The 24,267-nt window shown below is 39.0% G+C and overlaps 1 protein-coding gene across 1 annotated transcript; it reads right to left on the minus strand.

Annotated features, from left to right (window-relative positions):
* Nucleotides 1-1,370: 1,370 nt before the first annotated feature.
* Nucleotides 1,371-13,031, minus strand: LOC132139561 (gastrula zinc finger protein XlCGF57.1-like). The gene is made up of 3 exons (XM_059548018.1): nt 12,921-13,031; nt 12,607-12,763; nt 1,371-3,023 (listed from the first exon to the last, which is right to left on the minus strand). The coding sequence occupies exons 2-3, from the start codon at nt 12,665-12,667 to the stop codon at nt 1,699-1,701; spliced, it is 1,386 nt and encodes a 461-aa protein (XP_059404001.1). The 5' UTR covers nt 12,668-12,763; nt 12,921-13,031; the 3' UTR covers nt 1,371-1,698.
* Between the last annotated feature and the right edge of the window lie 11,236 nt (nt 13,032-24,267).

Here is a 24,267-nt window from a genome sequence, read left to right on the forward strand (position 1 = left end):
TTACAACATTAGCATATATATACTCTGTCTATATTATGTGGGGAAGTCGTGGCCTAATGGTTAGAGAGTCGGACTCCCAATTGAAAGGTTGTGAGTTCGAGTCCCGGGCCGGCAGGAATTGTGGGTGGGGGGAGTGCATGTACAGTTCTCTCTCCACCTTCAATACCACGACTTAGGTGCCCTTGAGCAAGGCACCGAACCCCCAACTGCTCCCCGGGCGCCGCAGCATAAATGGCTGCCCACTGCTCCGGGTGTGTGCTCACAGTGTGTGTGTGTGTGTTCACTGCTCTGTGTGTGTGCATTTCGGATGGGTTAAATGCAGAGCACAAATTCTGAGTATGGGTCACCATACTTGGCAGAATGTCACTTCACTTTCACTTTCACTTTTATGCATTTAAGCGATTAGGCTAAGCCTACATGTTTTTGGAAAATGATTGAAATCACTGTAGATGGCTTCAGCGCGTTCCTGCGCTCACTGATGGTGCTTCATTATTCTCTTTATAAACATGGTCAAAACTTTTCCACACCTCAGACTTTGCTTTAGTTGCTGGTGCAACCAAAACGTAATCTACAGAGGCAAGCCTCCGTTACACCTACTCAGCATTCATTTTCACATGTTTCTCGCGCTAATCGAAACACATCACATGACCGCTCGTTAACCTCGCAAACCGGAGCGCAAGCCCGAGCCCGCAAAAGATGATATGAATTAAGACCGAACCCGTCGGGTCCCATGGGGTCCCGTCGGGTTCGGGCAAAGATTTTAAGCTCTACCCCACATCTCTACGTCACTGTGTGGGAAGATTAGCATAACACCGACCAAATGTTTTTTTTTATTGTTGTAACCGCTGCCATGTAGTATAGAGGCTGTGTTTCACTGTGAACAGTACTGCCAACTTCTTTCAGTAGCCGTGTTTCCACTGTCAGGCTAAAAGCGGGCGTGTGGAGGGGTTCTGAACAAAGGCGGAGTTTCTCCGCGTCTGGAGAGCGTTAGCTGTGGATCATTTCAGAAAGCTAGCTATAACACCAGCTTTAAAAACTTTTTCAAACCTCACAGCGAGTGTTTGAAATAACTTGGTCCGATGTGGATTATAATCACCATACAAGGAAGAAATATTTATAAGCGATGTAAAAGAATGTGCACGCTAGGCATTAAAGTTACTATAGTAAACATGGTAAATATGACCGCTTGAAGAAATCAGATGTCAGCTTCTTATTCTCCATCAAAATAGTGTATTTATCATATTTTATCTGTCATAAGTATCGTCTCGTTTAGTTTTTGTTCGGGAGCTTTTATAAAAATATAGAAATTATCGTTCTTTCTAAATGTGATAGGTTAATGTGACTTCAAATAAACAGAAACAGACTCGACTAAGAGCAGACTATCTTCATAACGCTTTATTTCTGTGACTAATTTTCAATCCTGATGCTTCGTCATGACTAGAGCTTATCTTAACATTTCATAATTATAAAATATACAAACACCAAAAATGACAATAAATGCATGAATATTTAGGAAAGAAAATAAAACTACACAAAAGGTAGGGCTGCTCTCCTTAAGCCATGCACACGCACACACACACACACACAGGTTGCTACAAAGACTCCTGAGAGTATCAGATCTGATCGGTTTTATTCGTATAACTGAGTAGAGAAGATAATCGGATGAAACTCTTCACAGGACTGTCAGTGATAGGGCTTTTAGCTAGTGTGAAAACTCTCATGTCTTTTCAGGTATCCTAAAATACTGAATCTCTTGTCACAGTGTGAACACTGGTAAGGTTTTTCTCTGGTGTGAACGGTCTGGTGCCGTTTCAGTGCATAAAGGTTAAAATAAGTCTTTCCGCACTCAGAGCAAGTATGGTCCTTCACACCGCTGTGTCTTTTCTGGTGTGTTTTTAAACAATTCAGATGTCTAAAGCTCTTTGCACACAAATAACACACGTAAGGCCTCTCCTCTGAATGGGTTTTCATGTGCTCCCTCAGGTTATCTGGCCTAAAAAACCTTTTACTGCACTGGTCACAGTTATAGATCCTGTCTCTAGAATGATGGAGCAGATGTACTTTGAAAACACTTAAGTTTCTGTAACTCTTCCCGCACTGTGCACAGGTGTGCAGGTTTTGTCCTGTGTGGATCTTTATATGATCATTAAGTCGCTGTTTTCGTGTGAAACTCTGCCCGCAGTGATCACACGAGTGCGGTTTCTCTCCGGTGTGGATTCTCATGTGTTGATCGAGGCGGTGTTTTTGTCTGAATCTCTTTCCACACTGACTGCATGTGTGCGGTTTATCTTCAGTGGTTTCACTCTCTCCAGCGTGGATTCTCATGTGTATATTGAGGCTTTCTTTATGTCTGAACTTCCTCCCGCACTGATCACACGTGTACGGCATCTCTCCGGTGTGGACTTTCCTGTGTCGATCGAGGTGGTGTTTTAGTCTGAATCTCTTTCCACACTGACTGCATGTGTGCGGTTTATCTTCAGTGGTTTCACTCTCTCCAGCGTGGATTCTCATGTGTGTATTGAGGCTTCCTTTATGTCTGAACTTCTTCCCACACTGATCACACGTGAACGGCATTGCTCCAGTGTGGATTTTCATGTGTTCATTTAGGTTTCCTTTATTTCTGAACTTATTCCCGCACTGATCACATGAGTGTGGCTTCTCGTCAGTGTGGATTTTCTTGTGTCTGGCAAGGTTTGCTTTTTGACTGAAAGTCTTCTCGCAGAGATCACATGCGTGTGGCTTCTCGTCAGTGTGGATTTTCTTGTGTCTGGTAAGGCTTGCTTTTTGACTGAAAGTCTTCTCGCAGAGATCACATGCGTGTGGCTTCATTCCGCTTTCAAATTTTATGTGAAGATTAAGACTTTCTTTGGATGTGAAAATCTCTCCACACTGAGGGCAAATGAAACATATTTCGGGTCTGGTTTCCCACGAGGGACTCAAGGATGTTTCATCAGTTTCGATGTCATGATGTTTCTTCCCCGCTTCAATCACTTCATTTATCTCCTTAATCTCTTCCATCAGGTCTAAATGAAATAAAACAATAATAATTTTCTTTAAATCATTTAAAATGCCAAAAAGACCAAATTTAAAGGGAAAATGGGAACACTGACACATTAGCAATAAGTATGATCATTTTGATGGATTCATTTGAACGCTGTATGCTGATCATTGGATTATTATTTATAATAACATTACAAACCCGATTCCAAAAAAGTTGGGACACTGTACAAATTGTGAGTAAAAAAGGAATGGAATAATTTACAAATCTCAAAAGCTTATATTATTCAATGGAATATAGATAACATATCAAATGTTGAAAGGGAGACATTTTGAAATGTCATGTCAAATCTCATTTTGGATTTGATGAGAGCTACACATTCCAAAAAAGTTGGGAGAGGTAACAATAAGAGGCCGGAAAAGTTAAATGTACATATTAAGGAACAGCTGGAGGACCAATTTGCAACTTATTAGGTCAATTGACAACATGATTGGGTATAAAAAGAGCCTCTCAGAGTGGCAGTGTCAATCAGAAGTCAAGATGGGCAGAGGATCACCAATTCCCCCAATGCTGCGGCGAAAAATAGTGGAGCAATATCAGAAAGGAGTTTCTCAGAGAAAAATTGAAAAGAGTTTGAAGTTATCATCATCTACAGTGCATAATATCATCCAAAGATTCAGAGAATCTGGAACAATCTCTGTGCGTTAAGGGTCAAGAAAAACTATACTGGATGCCCGTGATCTTCGGGCTCTTAGCACTGCATCACATAGAGGAATGCTACTGTGATGGAAATCACAACATGGGCTCAGGAATACTTCCAGAAAACATTGAACACAATCCACCGTCCCATTCACCATTGTCGGCAAAACTCTATTGGTCAAAAAAGAAGCCATTATCTAAACATGATCCAGAAGCGCAGTCGTTTTCTCTGGGCCAAGGCTCATTTAAAATGGACTGTGGCAAAGTGGAAAACTGTTCTGTTTCCAGACGAATCAAAATTTGAAGTTCTTTTTGGAAAACTGGGACACCATGTCATCCGGACTAAAGAGGACAAAGACAACCCAAGTTGTTATCAGCGCTCAGTTCAGGTTGGGGTTGCATGAGTGCATGTGGCATGGGCAGCTTACACATCTAGAAAGGCACCATCAATGCTGAAAGGTATTTCCAAGTTCTAGAACAACATATTCTCCCATCCAGACGTCGTCTCTTTCAGGGAAGACCTTGCATTTTCCAACATGACAATGCCAGACCACATACTGCATCAATTACAACATCATGGCTGTGTAGAAGAAGGATCCGGATACTGAAATGGCCAGCTGCAGTCCAGATCATTCACGCATAGAAAACATTTGGTGCATCATAAAGAGGAACGTGTGACAAAGAAGACCTAAGACAGTTAAGCAACTAAAAGCCTGTATTAGACAAGAATGGGACAACACTCCTATTCCTAAACTTGAGCAACTTGTCTCCTCAGTCCCCAAACGTTTACAGACTGTTATAAAAAGAAGCGGGGATCCCACACAGTGGTAAAAATGGCCTTGTCCCAACTTTTTTGAGACGTGTTGATCCCATGAAATTTAAAATCAACTTATTTCCGTTAAATGATACATTTTCTTAGTTTAAACATTTGATGTCATCTATGTTGTATTCTAAACAAAATATTACAATTTTAAAATTCCACATCAGTGCATTCTGTTTTTATTCACAATTTTATTCACCAACTTTTATGGAATCGGGTTTGTATTTGCCCTGAAGCTCCAGTACAAAAGAGTTTAATCAATCAATTATTGACCAAGTACATGAAAACGGTGTTTAGAACAGTAAGCATATAGAGCAAACACCATCAGCTAGGACTGCAATTAATCGAAAAACGATTATGAAAATACAATAATTGAGATAAAACAATTAATAATGAATTAGACTTTTTAAGGGTGGGATATGTCAGTCTCATGACATTCATCTTTATATGATGGAATCACATTCATGAAAACCAAAAGAAGAAAGCTTTTCAGAGATTTTCAACAGGCTTAAACTGTAAAAGATGCAAGATATCTAGTGCAGATGTCACAGGGAGGAAAATTTCACAGCAATTAATAAACACCTTATTGATAACACGGTAAGGGGTGGAGATTCGAAAGAATGATTACTTTTATCTGTATGACCAAAAATGAGGGAGTATTTTGAGATCAAGTGAGCACACCGGCGCCTCCATCTGTCCTGCGGTTCAGCTTCCACACACACTTCAATAGCGCACATTTCTGTAGCTTAAAGGCCATCTTTCAATTTAATTGTATAACTTAATTTATACAGTATCTTGAATGAAAATGTTAATTTAAAAAGACATACATAAGAATACATATTTTACAACACCCACGGGCAGAAATTAAGAAAAAAAGTGTACCTATTCTAAGCTACGCTCCAAGAAACCGCCTTTTTCCATAGAATGCGTCATATGACGTAACAACAGGCAAACATAGGCACTGCCACCCTGGTTCTCAGTGTGGGTTTATTTATTTATTTGTTCGGGACAGTGCACATTAATGAACAATCTAACATTTCTGTACAGACTGTAAATGAGCCAGGTTATAGCATAAATGCTAATTTTCACCTGTAGTCCCGAGGCAGGAAGACAACATAAAAATAATACAACATAAAAGAACAGACAATATACAGTATCAAGCAAGAAACACATTAGCACACATTCAGGCAGATTACATCAATAAAATTAGTCAAAATGAGGACATATCTGGGAACTTTTAAGAAACTGTTTAAGGTGCATTTTAAATGTGCAGTAAGTAGGACATTCTCTAATATTTGTTGGGAGGCTGTTCCAAGAATGACCTCCTCTGATAGACAGAACAGTTTGTCCAAAGGTAGTTTTTCTGTGCTGGATCTCTATATCTCCTCTAAATGAGGCACTGGTGCAAAAACCTCTGTCAGACCTAGGTTTGATGTATGTGGAAAGAGAAGGTGGAGCCAATCCGTGAAAAACTTTATAAATTAAACAGCTATTTTTAAAATTAATAAAATTTTCAAAATTGAGCGTATTGTATTTTCCAAAATATTACACTGATGGAATGACAGAGGCTTTTGATCAAGTATTTTTATAGATTTTTTTGAATAACATTTCTATGGGTTTTAAAATTGTATTTCCAGTGAGTGAACAGGTTGTGATGCAGTAATCTATATGTGAGAATATCATTGAATCTAGGAACATTTTAGCAGAAGTAATTGTCATTGATGGTCTGATTTCATTTAAATGATTGATGGCCTGATTTGTTATGTAAATTGAATTTGATTCTGTTTGCCATTAGTTTAATGTGTTTTTTTGAATGAAAGTGTTGGGTCCAGTGTGACCCCGAGGTACTTGAACTCTTCAACAATGTCAAGTTCCACTCCCCCCAGGAACACATTGGACCGCTCCAGTTTTATGAATTTTTTTGAGAAAATCATGGTAACAGTTTTCTTTTTGTTCAATAGTAGGCAGGATTTAAGCAGCCAATGCTGAATATTCTCCAGTGCTGATGTAAGAATGGATGATGCTTCCTGTGTGCTTTTAGCAGGTGTAAAAATAACTGCATCATCAGCATACATTTGGAAATTGACTTTTTGACAAATGTTTGGCAAATCATTTATATATAGAGAGAACAGTACTGGTCCCAAAATAGATCCTTGTGGGACTCCTGCTGAACATTCAAGGTAAGACGACATAGTGCCACTAACACTCACAGCTTGTCTTCTGTTGGACAAGTAAGATTGAAACCAAACTAGCGCATCTTCTGCAAAGTTGAAGTGAGTCAGTTTAGACAGAAGGGCTCGATGATCTACTGTATCGAACGCCTTCTTTAAATCCAAAAAGACTGCACCAACACATGTGGTTTTATCAAGCGAGGATTTCACTGTTTCTACGAAGACACAGTTTGCAGTCTCTGTGGAGTGGTACTGGCGAAACCCAAATTGCATGGGGTGCAAGAGAGAATGGCCATTACTGAGATGTTTATTCAGCAGCTTGGCCATCCACTTTTCTGCAACCTTAGATACAACAGGGAGGATGCTGATGGGGCGATAATTTGAAATGTTTGTTTTGTCTCCTGATTTAAAAATTAGTGAGACTATAGCCACCTTCCACCCTGATGGAACAACTGCCATTTTAATTGATAGATTTATCAGATGTGTTAGCGGGCATACCAGCACGTCTTTGTGTATTTTAAAAAAATATGCATCAAGGCCAAATGCATCTTTGGCCTTTGATGGTTTCATGGAATAATGTTAGCCACTTCAAGATCAGTTATTTGCTCTAACCTGAAGACCGGCTGTCCAGGATTAATAGGCTTACAAACTATCTCTGAGGAACTAAACATTTGTGTTATTTCATTGACAGAATTAATAAAGAAAATATTGAATTCAGTTGCTAATTCTTTTGGATTATATAGCAGCTCGTTGTTAACTTTTATTTCCAATCTATCATTGTCCATTTTATTTTGCTTTCCAATTAGTTTATAGATATTTTGCCATATTATTTGGCCATTTCCATTTGCACTTGTAATGACATCCAATAAAAAATTTGCCTTGGCTTTACATAAGGTATGAATTGTTTTATTTCTCATGGAAGTAAATTTTTGCCTATCAATGGTAAAACCAGATTTTAAAATATCTTTATCAGAAAATAATCCAGACCAATTTACTTCATTTAGAGTAATATCAAGATTTTGATGTAGATGTTTTGGAATAAAATTGTAATGGTTATTAAATGTAGATGAATGAAATCGCTTTTTACTTAATTTTCGGGAGAAAAATACAATATTATGATCAGAAAGCCCTGTAATGAGATTGCATGTTTTACTAATCCTCTCAGCGTGGTTTGTGAATAACAGATCTATTAGAGTTTCCGAATGGTTTGTTATTCTGGTTGGTGTTTTTATCATTTGTGTTAAATTAAAATAGTCAGTAATTTGTTTAAGAGTCGTTAGTTCCCTCTTTGTATTCCAGTTAATATTAAAATCACCCATTAAAAAAAGTTTAAGTTGTTCATAAAAAATCATTTTTTGCAGTAGGCTTTCTATATATACACACTATAACAAAAGACATTGTTGCAGAAAGAGATATGTCAACACCTACACATTCCAAAACAATTTCATTTGGCCATTCAATCATTGTTCCAGTTGTTCACATTTTGGTTTCATACTATTTATATTTAAGTGTCCGCCAAATAGTCCCTTTACTTTTGATAATGGATCCCAAACTACCCTTGCCTGATTTAATGTGTAAAATATTTTGTTGGTTCTGTGCCTTTTGAAGACTGGATTCCTGTGTTTTATTGGAGGAGTCTGTTGATTAACATTGCAAAAGTCAGAAACAGTTGTATGTGTTAGCGGAGTCACAAGCTCACCAGTGCACACTACCGCCGCGTCCCTCCTGCAGCGCAGCCTCCCCGGCAAGCCCGCCGCCACTGGCACGATCTCCACCGAGCCCATGGAGAGCCCCAGCCCAGCAAAGCCAGCACCGCGCCCCACACACGGCGAAACAGCCCCTCCAAGGCCGCCCACGCCCCCGCACACCACACCACACCACCAGCCAACGACACGTCCGCGCCGAACCAGCAACCACCACCAAACAGCCCAAGACGCGGGAACTCCACAGAGGTGGGTCAAACAGGCGATTTGACAGTGACCAGATGGTAGTGTATTGAGGGCCACTATTTGTTGGCACTGTTGTTTCTTCTGTAGCACAAATAGTGTTGACCACTGGTGTTGGGCCTGGATTAACTTCGATGTCTCCAGCCAAAAGTAGTACAATCACCAATTGAGTAGAAATCACATTAATGTTGTTTGATGGAGATCTCTCACACGCCTTAGATGAAGTTTTAGGAGGAACATTATTGAGGAATTTGGAATATAGAAGGTGATAGCTCTTGTTGGTTTGTGTGTACATGCAGTTTTGATTCTCTTGCAGACAACAATGCTTGACAGACACAATTAATAGTGTTAAAATATACAAAATTGTTATCCAACTTTGTAAAAGGCATCCAGATGGCTGCATTAGATAGTCTGGGGGTTTTAGAAGAAAGCGCATAGCTCCTGCCAAACTGTGCATGCCCCCAGCCGCCATCTTGTCCTCCTGGTTTGTCCTGGTTTAGGTCATGGGTGCCCAACCTTGCTCCTGTCGACCAACTGTCCTGCAAAGTTTAGCTCCAATCCTAATCAAACACACCTGCCTTTAATTTTTAAGTGAGCCTGAAGACCTTAATTAGTTGCTTCAGGTGTGTTTGATTAGGATTGGAGCTGAACTTTGCAGGACAGTCATTCACCAGGAGTAGCGTTGAGCACCCCGGGTTTAGGCGGTCTGAGAGGTGGTAACCGAAAAGAGAGTTTGTCGTTATCGTTATTATAGTAGGTTTTTGTAACAATGACTGTATTTACATGAACAGCATATTCCCGTCCTAACCGGAACACTAACTGCTTTCATACACGTACTCCGCAGTACATGCGAGCTCATTTACATAATGTCAGTCGGAAACACTAAGAGGTGAGTAGTATAACAGCCGGTTAAGTTCGGTATTCCAGCTGGTCGCTTATGTTGTTCAGATATACGGCCCAAACGCTTGACATCCGCAGAAGCAGAACATGCGGACACCGAGGTCCGAAAGCAGTTACTGATTAAAATTTTTAGCAATTTCTACAAAATTTCACGATAAACTATGTTGTGCAGAAATGCACAGCATTTCCATCCCTGTCCAGACTAGCTGACCATCACAGGCTTAAGCTATAGCCTACAGCATTCATTTAAAATCTGGGATCTAAATTAAACATTTTAAGACATGTTGCTGGCATAGATGGTGACGATCTACATGGATGCTGGAAAAACAACAAAGACGACAGCAATATTGCTAAATATGATTTATTAAAGATACTGCAATGTGATAAACATGGAGACGTTAGCCACATAGCCTGTGGTCACTCCACCGATTCTCCTCACACCACAACTCTATCTCTCTCCTCTGTCCATTTACCCTTCCCCTTAACTCTGCCTGACCCCTCTCTCACCTAGGCGGCTCGTAATTATACGGCAATGGCCCATCGTAAGAGTTGACATTAACCCCTACTGCAACCTCTTCACTGTCTGACTCCATTACGAAGAGATGAGATTTACCGGCCGTTGCGTCAATTCCGATCAGAGCATTTTTGACAGCGGAAGTAATTTTACTCACAATTTCTATAAAAAAATGTTTTTAATGCACATTTATGATTCGTTTCTTCACGCAAATCGAGTTCCTACACTATCTACACGTTCATTCACAGTGATCTTCAAATTGAAAGATGGGCTTTAACATTAACAATGTGTAATAAAACTATAGTATTAAAAATAAAATCATCCCCAACGTAACTGTGACGCTTGTGACTGTGCTGCGCAGTCAGTGAACTGCTTCCATCCAGGGATGGGAAGTTCGGATCATTTTACCGACTCGGACTTTTGATTCTCGTTCAGCAAAATATTAGTTTAGTGATATCCGGTTCGCGAACCATCTTCTTGAACCAGTTCACCAAATCGAACTGAATCATTTTAAATGGTTCGCATCTCCAATACGCATTAATCCACAAATGACTTAAGCTGTTAACTTGTTTAATGTGGCTGACACTCCCTCTGAGTTCAAACAAACCAATATCCCGGAGTAATGCATGCACTCAAACAGTACACTGACCGAACTGCTGTGAAGAGAGAACTGAAGATGAACACCGAGCCGAGCCAGATAACGGACAATAGACGACATTAGGGTGAGTTATTAATGACATAATAAACAAAGGACCTCTACATCCCTGAAATACAGCGGAGACCAGGACAACTAGAGCCCCAGATACAGATCCCCTGTAAAGACCTTGTCTCAGAGGAGCACCAGGACAAGACCACAGGAAACAGATGATTCTTCTGCACAATCTGACTTTGCTGCAGCCTGGAATTGAACTACTGGTTTCGTCTGGTCAGAGGAGAACTGGCCCCCCATCTGAGTCTGGTTTCTCCCAAGGTTTTTTTCTCCATTCTGTCACCGATGGAGTTTCGGTTCCTTGCCGCTGTCGCCTCTGGCTTGCTTAGTTGGGGACACTTCATCTACAGCGATATCGTTGACTTGATTGCAAATAAATGCACAGACACTATTTAACTGAACAGAGATGACATCACTGAATTCAATGATGAACTGCCTTTAACTATCATTTTTGCATTATTGACACACTGTTTTCCTAATGAATGTTGTTCAGTTGCTTTGACGCAATGTATTTTGTTTAAAGCGCTATATAAATAAAGGTGACATTGACATTATTTTGATTTTTGGGTGAACTATCCCTTTAACTTATAACACACACTATGTGGTGATGTTGTAGATGGACTTGCGAATCACTATGGATGATAAGTTCGCTCTGTCGCCTTGTTATTATTTTCATGCACACCCCACCTTAATCTGATGCATGCAAAATACAGAGTTTTGGCCGTCACAAAGTCTCCATCCACAAACAGACGTACATCGTCTGCAGATAAGGTATTTCATCAAACTTTAACAAGTAATCTGAACGGCCTATATATGTGCACTATATTAAACGAGCCCTCACTAACTGAGTTTAATGTCACAGTCTTGTTAGAAAGCATCTCATTCTTGTTTCTGTGACGGTGCGTCATGAGGTGCACGGTCTGGAGTGATGTGTGACTGATGCATCAGTTCAATTAAACTTTACTCCAAATATGTGAACTTACCTGTTTTGAATACTTTATATTTAACTTGTTCATTTATGTCCAATATTAGTGTTAAACTGGTGGACTTTAAATTAAATCTACTATCTCTTCCTCGCACCTGCATGGTTTAAAACACCAAATGGTCATGATAGACATAAATTAAAAGCAACAATTTTAAACCAGAAAAGCATCACGTAACTGTAAGAGTAAATAATAATTATAATAAAAAATATATAATAAGTACTATGCACCCATTTGTAATGAAGGTTGTAAATTAACGAATTACTCTATCCAACTCTGTCACGTCACTGGACAAAAGAACGAACAGCCCGAAAGATGAACCAATCAATTCTCTTTCCAGCTCAGACTGACACAGGTGGACTACTACTAGCAGAACAGAGCCTATACTGCGCATGCGCGACTGAACGAATCACTCCCCGAGACGATTCATTCTTCCCGAGTCACATTAAAGATTCGGTCTAAATGAACGAATCGCTCAAGAACGACACATCACTACTTCCATCAGCGCTGCTGCAGCAAAACACACACTGCTGCTCACATCAAACATTTTTATCAGAGTATTATGACCAGTACTCAATTTCATCCTGTTCTGGAAAATGTTTGAGTTTCAATTTTTGCATCCTGGAAGATTGTTTTGAAACATCTGGCATGTACAGTGCATTAGATCGTAACAGTGAGCGCTGTGCGGGTCATTAAAAACAACATTAATATTATGTGCTTGTACGGTGTCTTTTGCGACGGCGTCGAAAGCGTCTTATTATATCATTATATTGCAGCTCTATCATATAATCTGACTCCTCACTCCTTCAGTTTAACTGTGTTTCACACACATCTGATGAACTGTTTGAGGAAACACAAACACAAACCTATCTTTTCTTCGATGACCTCCTGCTTGATCCTGCAGGACTCTGCTTCTGCTTCATTCATGATCTCTGTGTGATCTTCAGGTGATGAAAACACTCCAGCGTTCAATCATTCATCAGCCAGAGACTGAGAAGCACACACACACCGAGGGATACACACCTGTCAGAGGGAGAAGAATCATTTACACCTGTTTGAACTCACGTGTCGCGCATACACAGCACTTAGACAGCATTACTTCTCCTCACAGATCACTCTTTCGATCAAGAGACATACACACGAACACAGAAGTCTGACTGAATGTAACAGTGTTGCTCACATCGCCGCTACACGATTATTCCGGTCAGCAGACACACACACACACACACATTTAGCAGTGCACCACACGAACGACCCCGCGAAGAACGGCTGTAACGAGCGAACTCTGTAACTGTATGAAGTTTGTTTACCGTCACGTCACCTGCGAGCGACGCTAAGTCCTTCTTCTTCTTCGTGGTTATTGGCTCTTCGCATTCTTTTTCAGAGCATTACCGCCATCTACTGTAGACAATGGATCAGACACCAATTCCCTTCCACACACGGTAATTATTAATAAAATAATAACAATAATAATAAAACCCTTACCTATATTTTATGTATTAACTTGGTTGCATTCAGAAATTGTAATAATATACTATATCCTCCTACCAGATTCAGAATATCCTGTAATGTTACCCGTTGATCACCTTCCTTCTGCATTTCTCCCATTAATGTCTTTCTTTCTTCTTCATATTTACTAGAGTCTATAATTACATTCTCTTACTGTTTACTGTACTGTTCACTGTCTTACTGCACGGTTTCTCTTACTCCACACCTGTCACACATAGCATCAGGATGCTTTCCTGTTAAATGCATTGTTGAGTTAAGACCTGTATGCCCTAATCTCAATCTTGATATAATGCAATCCTCTTTCCTTTTCACAATTGAACTCATTCCCCTTCCTACCAATGGTTGAATTGAATGAAGCAGTTTTCATTTACTTTCATTGTCCCAGTAATTTTGCCATTTTTTATTTATCTCCCTTTTAATGATTGATTTGATTTCTTCTTTACTATGCTTAATGTCCACATCTATATTTTCTTTTGCCATGGCTTGCTTTGCTAATTTGTCATCTTCTTCATTCCCTAACACTCCAGTGTGTGCTTGAACCCACAAAAACTAAACCCTCTTATTTGTCTCTCGCATCAATAATAAAACCTGTAGGATTTCTAACACCAGATCTTGTCTTGTTTCTGACTTTTGTGCCTCCAAACATATCAGCGCAGAACTTGAATCAGAACATATTAGGGATTTATTTATTCCCATTTGACTTACTTTATTGATTCATATCATGATTGCTGTTAATTCTCCTGTAATCACTGACACATGATTAGTTATTCTTTCACATCTTTCCACTTCCATTCCTGGGATGACATATGCAACCCCCACTTGGTCACTTTGCGGGTCTTTGGACGCATCTGTATAAACCTGTTCATACTGATCATATTTACTCCTTATATACTCTTTTGTAAATTCTGCTTCTGATATTTCCTGACCTTTCTCTTTTCTTTCTTGTAGAACAGATCTATCTCTGGTTGCGGTAACATCCAGATCGGACTCACTCCTAATGTTACCACTGGGATCACACTATACCCATTTAATTGCATATCTTCTACCAACTCATTCATGACCCACTCAAAACTGTGAATTAGCCGCAGACCCATATACCTGACATCCATAATCTATTATTGCTCTTATCATTGTTGTATAGATCATCTGGAAACAATGATTTATTTATATTTCTATCTATAGACACAAAGACATCATTAAACATAATAATAAATAGCAAAGGACTTACTACACTTCCCTGAGGAGTGCCATTTTCAATTTTTCCTTCTTTTGATACACAATTCCCAATCCTAACTTTAAAGTCCGGTGCTGCTTTTTCTTCTTGTACGATTTAATGGCGTTTGACAAGCCAACTTATGATGTATTACTGCCACCAACTGGACTGACATATGTATGTGACCTTTGGTTTAATCTGGCCCGGTTTGCCCCATTCTTCCACAGCACTCAGATTGTGGATGATATTGAAATTTATTTCCCTGCACACAGAGCAGTGGAAAGAAGAGAATTGTGAGTCACGCTAATACAGCTCCATCCACAGCAGTTCTCTCTAGCTCTGCTGTTCTCAGTATAACAGTTTACTCACATTGTTGTACTAAAAACAACAAACAAAAGTAAAGCAATTTTTGAAATGTAATTCCTCCAGGAAATAACAAATTTTCTTTCTTGTATTACGTCCTTTTGTGACAGTTGTCTGTTTTACTGAACCTGATGTCAACTTGAATAGAGGCTTTGCTTTTGCTGAGCATCCTTCAATAAAATGTTGATAGAACAGAACCATTCCAAGAAAGGACCTGATCTTTTCCTGACATGGTGTTTTTTCATCAGGTTCCATCAGATCAGAAGCTTGAATATTGTTAATTGCCTCAACTTTACCAGGATCAGTCTTAATCCCTTCTTCACATACAATGTGGCCAAGGAATTTCACAGATCGCCTCAAGAAACAGCATTTCTTTGGAGCCAACTTTAGATTGTGATGTGACAACCGCAAAAGAACCATTTCAAGACGTTGGAGGGCTACTGACCCAGAAGGGGCAAACACCATCAAATCATCAAGGTAACAGAGAACGCTGCTGAAATTCTCATCTCCAAAGATAGACATCATCATTCTCATGAAAGTGGCTGGGCTATTAGAGAGACCCTGAGGAAGCCCATTATACTCATGAAGTCCAAATGGGGAAGAGAAAGCAGTGTACTTTTTGTGTTCTTCTTCCAGGGGGACATTATAATACCCTGAGGTAAGATCCATGGTTGAGAAGAAGGTGTTGCCTCCTAAAGCAGCTAACACATCAGACTGGTGTGGTAAAGGATAAGCGTCTCTGACAGTCCTCGCGTTTAACCACCTAAAATCAGTGCAGATTCTGAGATCTCCATTCTTCTTCCAAACTAGTACGAGAGTGGAAGCATAGTCACTATGTGACTTGCGGATGATTCCTTTTTCCTCCATCTCATTCAAAGCTGTCCTTAATTTAGCATACTGGCTCTGTGGTATACGCCTATATGGGAAACGGAAGGGTTTGTCATCCGTGAGATTAATCCGATGGACAAAGCCTTTAGCCTCTCCACAGTCCATTTTGTCTCTTGAGAAAACTGATTCATACTTCTCAATAATTTGTAACAACTTGTCTTTCCAGTGGGCTGAAACTTCACATGACTCCAAGTCAAGTTCACCAAGGTTCAAGTCACTCAAGATTGGCTTCATCTCTTCACTGGATCTAGGTGGTAAGGGTTCCTCAGTACACTGCAGATTAGATTGAATCTGTATCAGCAATGGTAAATCTTGCACAGCAATACAAGGTGACACGTCAGCTATTTTTGCATTTCTCTACAACACAACTCTGTGATTAGTGGGGTTGATGACTTTTAAGGGGATAGAACTATCTCCCCATAGTGGTGTTATGACCCTTCCAACCAATATTTGCCTTGGTCTTGTTCTGGACTTGGTCGGTTCCACAATAACAGTGCTGCCTACTGACAAGACAGAAGACTGAGGTAGCTTACCCCAAACCAGATGTTCTGTTTGTGGCTCCAAAATCACACTCCTATGTAACTTTACTGTACCGACTTTTTCAGGTATGGATTCGCCTCTCCATCTTTCTGCATTTGAGAAAAGAGATAGAAACATAAAACACTCATCACTCTCATTGTTACTTGACTTAAACATGAGCCTCCAGTAACCATCAGTTTCTCTCAGTTGCATCAGAAGTCTCTTTATGACGTTTGTGCCCAAAATCATCTCTTCGGTCTGCCCAGGCACAACTAAAGCAGGAATTACCATTGAGCAACCGTACACTGTAGCTTTAAGATCATAGACTGCAGTGGGGGCAACACGATGGCCACCATAACTAACAATGACAATATCTTCTGCTGGCTGACTTATCATATCTGGAATATTTTTCAGCACCTGTTCTTCAGTGGACTCGCTAATAGTACATGCCATTGATCCACTATCAATTAAAGCCTTAATGACGAGATCCTTCTCAACTGAAACAGATGTGTAAAACAAGCTATCAGCTTTTGGAACTTTCTGAACACCCTGAAAGATGACCGTTTTGTCTGAAGTTACATCACTGAACATTTGACATAAAGACTCATAATCCATTTCATCTTCAAAACTGGATATTGGAGATTCACTCGGAAGATCTACGTGATCCTCCCTCACACGTAGATCACTTAGTTTGACTGATGGTTGACCGAGGAAGCATTCTTCCTTTCCTTTGGACACCGGAATCTGGGATGGTCTGGCGAAAAACACTGGAAACAGAGCCTTTTGTCTTTACAGTGAGTAAAAGCAGAATGTGACGTGTCCTTGCACACTAAGCACGGTGTATCATTCAAGCCTGGAATTCTTGGCATGGTGTTTCTCTTCCTATACTCCTTGCTCGCCTGTGAATTACTACTATTATTCATCAGAACTCTTTCCAACATATTGATCACTTTTTCCAGACCTTGAGCACCTGTTAGTAATGGTGTTAGCTCCTGGCTGATCAGATCCATGTTTAAATACATTTGGGGATTCCTCACCCACATTCATTAATGCTTCAAATCTGTTCTCAAGATGTATAGGGGGTGGTTGAATGCCAGTATTCACAAGCCTTGTCATAGTCGAATCTGGGGTAGAGGAAGCTACGGCAGCAATACGAGAAACTCGCGACAATCTGATATTTCGTGTTCCTTTGGGTCTCGCTCCCTGTTTGTGCCATCGATTAGTGTGGCGATCAGTTTCGGCTTGTTCCTCTACACTTTGTATGAACTGTTAACCCTATCAAGTCGATTAACGCGGATACGCGTTTTGAGTCATTTTCTCCTGATAACCCCGAAAAGAACTTAAATTACACTTTCAGTTTTAATCGTCCAGATAAGAGCAATACATCAATCGAATCTGTAAAGGGTCTACTTTTTTTTGATACAGACATAATAACAACAAAACTTTGTGCACTTATAAAATAAAGATAACAAACAAGGTGCGCTGTCTGCAGCCTTTGTCTGCGCTGATCTTCTTTTACAAACACGTCATTTAAATGAACTGTAACTCCGTGAATACTCAACGAAAATACATGAGAGAGATATCTATAGAAAGCTTGACATGTCTATTTTTAAACTAAACAAGTGCCGCCGAAAACAGATATTCTGTGATAAAGTAATCCATATGAAAACAACGCGATGTCTGTTTTTCAAGTCTCCCTTCATTATATCTAATGTGACCATAGCCGAACGCGCTATTCAGATTCAAACTGAAGCGCGCGGCTTGAATACGCCCATAACAGAAGAAAAAGCAGCCAGACTGTTCTTCAGGTTTTTATTTTACTGTTTGCTTCACGATGAGAGGAATAACACATAATTCACCCCAAAAAGATGTGATGTGGTTGAGGATTTGAGAAATGGATTTCCTCAGAAAAAAAGAATGAAGCACTTTATTCAGCAGAGATCATAAACATGAGTAAGTCTCTTTTTATTTTTTTATATACTTGTACTAGTTTTCACATAACGTGTAAACATTTTAATAGTTAGACTTACTTTTTCCAAACTATAATTCCTGACTAAATGTATAGTAATCAAGTGAAACATTATGAAGTTTCAATAACAATATACAATACTATACCATTCAAAAGCTTGATGTAAATAATATAAATGTAACAAATAGATAACTGTAACAAATGTTAAATCAATGCTTTTCTTTAAATTTATTCCCCCTAAAAACCCAGAAAAATATTCTCAGCACTTTTCAACATTAATAATAATGATAATAATAATAACAATAAATGTTTTTTTTTTGTAGAAAATAAGATTGTTAAAAGGATTTCTGAAGGATTGTGTGACTGGAGTAAGGATGCCAAACAATTTGTTTGAAAGTCAGCTTTGATTGTTTCTAATAAACTGTTTAACTGCTCCCCCAAGTGGATATTAAATTATGTTGTGGGATAATTAAATATATTCTAAATAAACTACAAACATAAAATTATATAGATTTATTTTGTTCTCACATTCTCTCTTGTAACTCCTTCCTCTCAGTGGCACAGATGACTGAGAGGCTCATTATGCAGCTCATTATGCAGCTCATTATGCAGCTCATTATGCAGCTCATTATGCAGCCCTTTGTCTTCTCAGGTGTAAATCACAATGATATTCATGGTAGTTGACGCCTACTCGCATATGACTTTTACCAAAAAAAAAGTGTCTTAGAAAATTTAAATCAATATATTGTTTTCTGTGAGTGAATAAACAAGATGATTTTCACATAATTTAGAAAGAAGAGGCTACAAGCTCCAGTTCTCAAAAATCCCGGGAACCAATGTTCTCTATGTGTTTTTTTTTGCCTTATTCAAGTGTTTTAACATTTTTAGTTTTACACTAACCACGCATAATATTTTTTTTCTCAAAAACACAATCATGTACATACATGCATTTCACATATTATTACAGCCCAGTTTGTGCTGATTACAGTGAGATTAGACTTTACCCATTTAGATATTTATAAGAAACTGAAAAAAGCACAAATGTCAGGGCATGACAAAACTTCTCCAGGCCCCAAAAATACCCTTAGACTCCAGAGGGTTAACCCATTAACTGTTAAACCATCGTGGTTAGTGAGCATTTCTCTGAATGTACATGGTTTAGTTATCTTGAACACTGCTCTAATGATCTCAACCTCACTAAACCCTTCCTGTAGAGCAGTATCAATCTGCTTACAGAGACCACTGAAAGAAATGTCTGACCCGGTATCAGATATTTGACCTCCATGAAATGTACATTCCCGACGTGGAAACAAAGCCGTGACATAAGACAGTCTCACTACCTTATCAGCAACAGTTGAAGATAGGCTTGTCCGACCCTGGTTGGTGTCACAAGTACCAGTAGCACTCAGGTGACCTGGTATCCCCGCAGCAGTGGGTGTGTAAATGTCTCTGTCCGTGTGTGACGTGGGACTGTGCAGTTCACCGGGTGACTGAGGTGCAAGAAAGTCTGTGGACGATAGTTGTGTGTGTGTGCCCCTATCTGATGAATATGTAGTTGCGTCCTTTGCTGAAGCAGGGAGGTGTTTGTGTGTACAAGCAGTTTACCTTCCATGTGAACAGTGGAAACATACGCCTCACCAGACCCGGAGTCCGCTGATGTCAGTTCATGTAACAGATCCTGGAGGGAGAGAAGTTGAGCCATACCTTCATCTTCCATTGTTTTCAGCCTTTCACTCCTAGTGTAGTCGATGATAAAGTCGTAGAGCTCTGGTTCACTAAATCCTTCTGTACTCTCGCTGCCATCTTCAATCGCCTTGGCCACCGACTGTAGTTGACTGGTACTCAACACTAGAAGCTTTTTGTGAATCTGGAAAATCAACATCCGTCTTGGGGTTACAGGAGCCATCCTGACGTTTCACCGTTGACGGTCCCTCTCTGGATGATGCTGGGCGCAGCAGCCTCCCTTGAAGCTTGACCAACAACCTCTACAGTGACAGCTCTCCCCACTAGACGATACTGGATCCCGGACGGGCCCCAATTGTTAACGACTCCAGACCTAGGGGAATCTGTGCCGGCACAAGCCAAATCACGCACTAAGCTGTGAATGATAAGGAGACGAACACGTTATTGCCATGCTCAATTGCAGTTTTAATATATGACACAAAGATGATCACAGTTGAAATATGGAGATATCATACTTTGTCTACAAGCATCCCAAAATTCTCAATAAAATAGCATTCAACTGTCACTTTAACAATACTTATAAAATTCATAATACATAAATTCAAGGCAATGCAATTAGTTTTCACATATTAACATTGGCATAACTGCATGAACAAAATAACCTAATAAAGATGAAAATACCTCTGTATAATGTAGTATTGGTAATACTTTGAGATATTGAATAAAGCATTTAATCAAAGAAAAACATTTCTTCACCATAAATGATACTGAATTGTATAAATGCAACAATGATACCAATCACTCTGGTTGAAACAGTGTCACTTTCCCATATCTTTATGAATAAATACATATATGCAATTAACTCAATTTCACTGTAACCCCTTTAATAATCTTAAACGCATTAATATCCAAATTATTACAGTTTTGAACCAAAAACTAGTGTTAACACATTAAACAATCCCCATCATATTTTGTTATTCACATGAAATATCCCTCGTAATCAATATTATGCCTTCACATGCATTAACTAATAGAATAGCTGCAAAAATACATACTTGATTTAATTAACATACACCATAGATGGAAATGCATATAATCAGAATGATTGATAGACAAATGTGTTTAGGAAACAATCCAATGTCTTTCAGATTTCCACATACATGAATCAAGACATTCTCTTTATGTCCCTTTTGGTTAATGTTTGCTAATTTTGCTAACCACGAGTTAGCAGATAACATTTAACATTTTCTCGAACCTAAATCTCATCCTATTATCCTACTAACACATTCCCACATCATTTCCAAACATTTCTTCTTAGTTACAATGATGGATGGTTAATACAAATCACTTTAAAAGAGTTATTACTAGGGATGTCCAGATCCGATCACGTGATCGGAAATCGGGCCCGATTGCGTGGTTTCGGACTCGATCGGAATCGGACGTTACCTCCCGATCAGGACTCGGATATATATATATTCTCATTAATTTTTAACACATCTTTTGTTATGCGGTGGCACAGAGTTAGACCCTTTTGACTCCACACCGAAACAGTAACGCGTGCGGCATGACATCACTTTGTTTTCAAGAGCTGGTGTGAATAAATATAGATTCAAACTCAAAGAGACATGATAGTTTGCGCATGACCTGATATTTCATTCGGACCCAGGATACAGCGAGATGAACATCACAGAGCGCTAAACTCTCATGCAGTGTGTGTCTCATTCATACTCGAAGCCAGAGCGTGCTCTCGCGCTGATATCAGGAAACTCCTAATATGGACAAAAGCGTCCAGCTATGCTGTGGTGCGCACAGGAAAACAGAAACTTATGCAAACACGAAGACATTAATATACGATCACGACAATAAATTGTTCTTCAAGTCATCTCCAGCAGGTGATAAATAAAGTATGAACAATGCAGTGCTGATTGACATAGTACTTATTACAGTATAGAAACTATTCTGCATTATTATGTGATAAACAGTGTTTGTAGTATATAAACAAATCATTATTATTTGTTATTGTCCAGCATTTATAGATTTCTAAGCCAATTAAAAGCTAGAAATTAGAGAAAAAATAAAGTTGCCTATACTACCAGTCAAAAGTTTTTGAACAGTAAGCTTGTTAAGGTTTTTATTTTTTTTATTTTAAGAAGTCCCTTCTATTCACCAAGCCTGCATTTATTTGATCCAAAGTACAGCAAAACAGTAAGATTTTGAAATATTTTTACTAGCCTATTTAAAATAGCTGTTTTATATTTGAATATATTTCAAAATGTAATTTATTGAAGATCCTGGATCTGTTTTTGCGCTCTTTATTCTTTTTTTATGTATTATAGAAGTATCGGATCGGGACTCGGTATCGGCAGATACTCAAAATCAAATGACTCGGAGACAAAAAAACCTGATCGGGACATCCCTAGTTATTACCCATACCTGTGAATGATAAGGAGACGAACACGTTATTGCCATGCTCAAGTGCAGTTTTAATATGACCCGGAACTCAAGCTGTCGGTCTCCTAATAACCCACTAAAGCCCCACACTGCCCTCTACAGGTTTAGTGGTGAAATACATGAAATTTTAACTCTTAGTCCAATTCTGCTAAAAACAAAATAATAATAAAAAAAATAAGTGGTGGGGTAACTTTTATTTTCTTTTTACCCACACAGCAGAATTATTTCTGCTACTCTCTGCACTGCTCTCCAAACTGAAAAATTATGGATTTGATAAACTGGTCTCTCAACAAAATTGACACCATCTTCTCGACGAAAAGCTTGGGTTCGGGGGAACCTGACTACCCTGCCGGGATGCTCGCAGCGGGCTACACGATGGACGCGTGGGAGAGATGGCGGGATCGTGTCTGGCGGCTCTTTCTGTGGAGGACATTCAAGATATCTACCTATTCGAAACCATGATAACAGTCCTTTTGCTGATTTGGATTAGGCTTTGCTCTAGGTTTTGAAGAATTCAGAAAATGGGAACAGCTGTTCAAAGCCTCATAAGGCTGCCCGTTATGATTGAAGCAGTGGGCAGAGCGGTCAGCACTGAGACTGAGACTATTAACCGTAATATGGATAACATCACAGAGAAGCTCAAGGTTTTGCAAAGGAAAATGGATGGATTTGGAGACCAGAATGGACGAAGACAGTAGTTACAGGCTAGTTCTCAAGGAGTTTGTCTGTTCCTTTTACTGATTATTTTCAGGTTAAAGCATGATTTAAACAGATTCAGCACATTCACACACAGTCTTTTCGCAATAATGCATTCAACCAAATGTAATTTTACAGTGCTACTACATCTTTAACTGATTTTGAAATCTATAAGAAATGCATCTATCTGTAGATAAAATAACTGACTGAAAATGTACTGTTATTTTCATCACAAACAAAATGTGCACAGCAGAGAGCAGCAATTATACCTTTTAATGCTGACAATGTTACACTTTTTTACAAAAAAAAAAATCTAATGAGCTATTTATTTATTAAAATTAAGGTAACAATATTTCACATAATTTTTTGTTTGTTTGTTTTTTCAGGCTTGATTTTCTAATGGATACTACCTGATTAAATCATGTGAAATCTCCTAAATTAATTAATCTATGACACAATGAATTTTATATAATTAGGGAAATGTGCTCATTTATTTTAAGTGTATTCTCAAAAGTCTGTTTGTATTCTGTTATTTAATACATTTACAAGACTGTATACAGCCAATAGCTCAAGTAGGAAACTACTTGAGAAATGCTGAAAAGTACGACACTAGCATTAGCACAGCTCTACTGCTCATTAAACAAGGCATAATGCCTTACTCCTGTTTCACATATAATCCGTACTGCTCCTGGAACGCACTGAAGGACCGCAACCGCGTGCAGTGTGAACACTGGAATCCGTTAACATGGGTGAGTAAAAAAATACGCTACATATACGCACTGGAGACGGAGTATGTGTGAAACAGGTGTTAGAGGAGTAGTATCTATAACCACAAGCTCTGCTCTTCTGAACTGTGGTAACGATTACACGGTGCAATGGAAACTTCAATGTAACAGAAACTCTTACAAATGTCAAATGTAAATGTCATGTAGCTGAACATTAAACATTAATAGATGCTTCCCTTCACTCAAAAACATAAAGTAGCATTTAATTTCAAAATTTACTATCCATTTCCATCCACATGCAAAGCATGCTGGGAACTAACAATAACCTCTAAAATAAAACTGCAAAATTGAGCTAATTCTCTTAAAATAAATAGGCAGCCTTCTTTCCTTAATTATTTTAGTTGAATCAGTCCCCCAATTCAAACACCAAACTAAAAAAGTCTCCTTAAAGAAAATAAGGAAAACTTATCTCTTGGTTTTATTAGTAAAAAGTTCTCATTATTTTCTATCC

Source organism: Carassius carassius, chromosome 1, assembly GCF_963082965.1.
Source record: "Carassius carassius chromosome 1, fCarCar2.1, whole genome shotgun sequence".
In the NCBI taxonomy this organism is placed as follows: domain Eukaryota; kingdom Metazoa; phylum Chordata; class Actinopteri; order Cypriniformes; family Cyprinidae; genus Carassius; species Carassius carassius.

Excerpts from the sequence above, each read along its gene's own strand:
- LOC132139561 (XM_059548018.1), bottom strand. The coding sequence starts at position 12,667 with ATGAATGAAGCAGAAGCAGAGTCCTGCAGGATCAAGCAGGAGGTCATC. Across the intron at positions 3,024-12,606 it reads GGTCATCGAAGAAAAGATAG|ACCTGATGGAAGAGATTAAG; the intron begins GTTTGTGTTTGT and ends TATTTCATTTAG.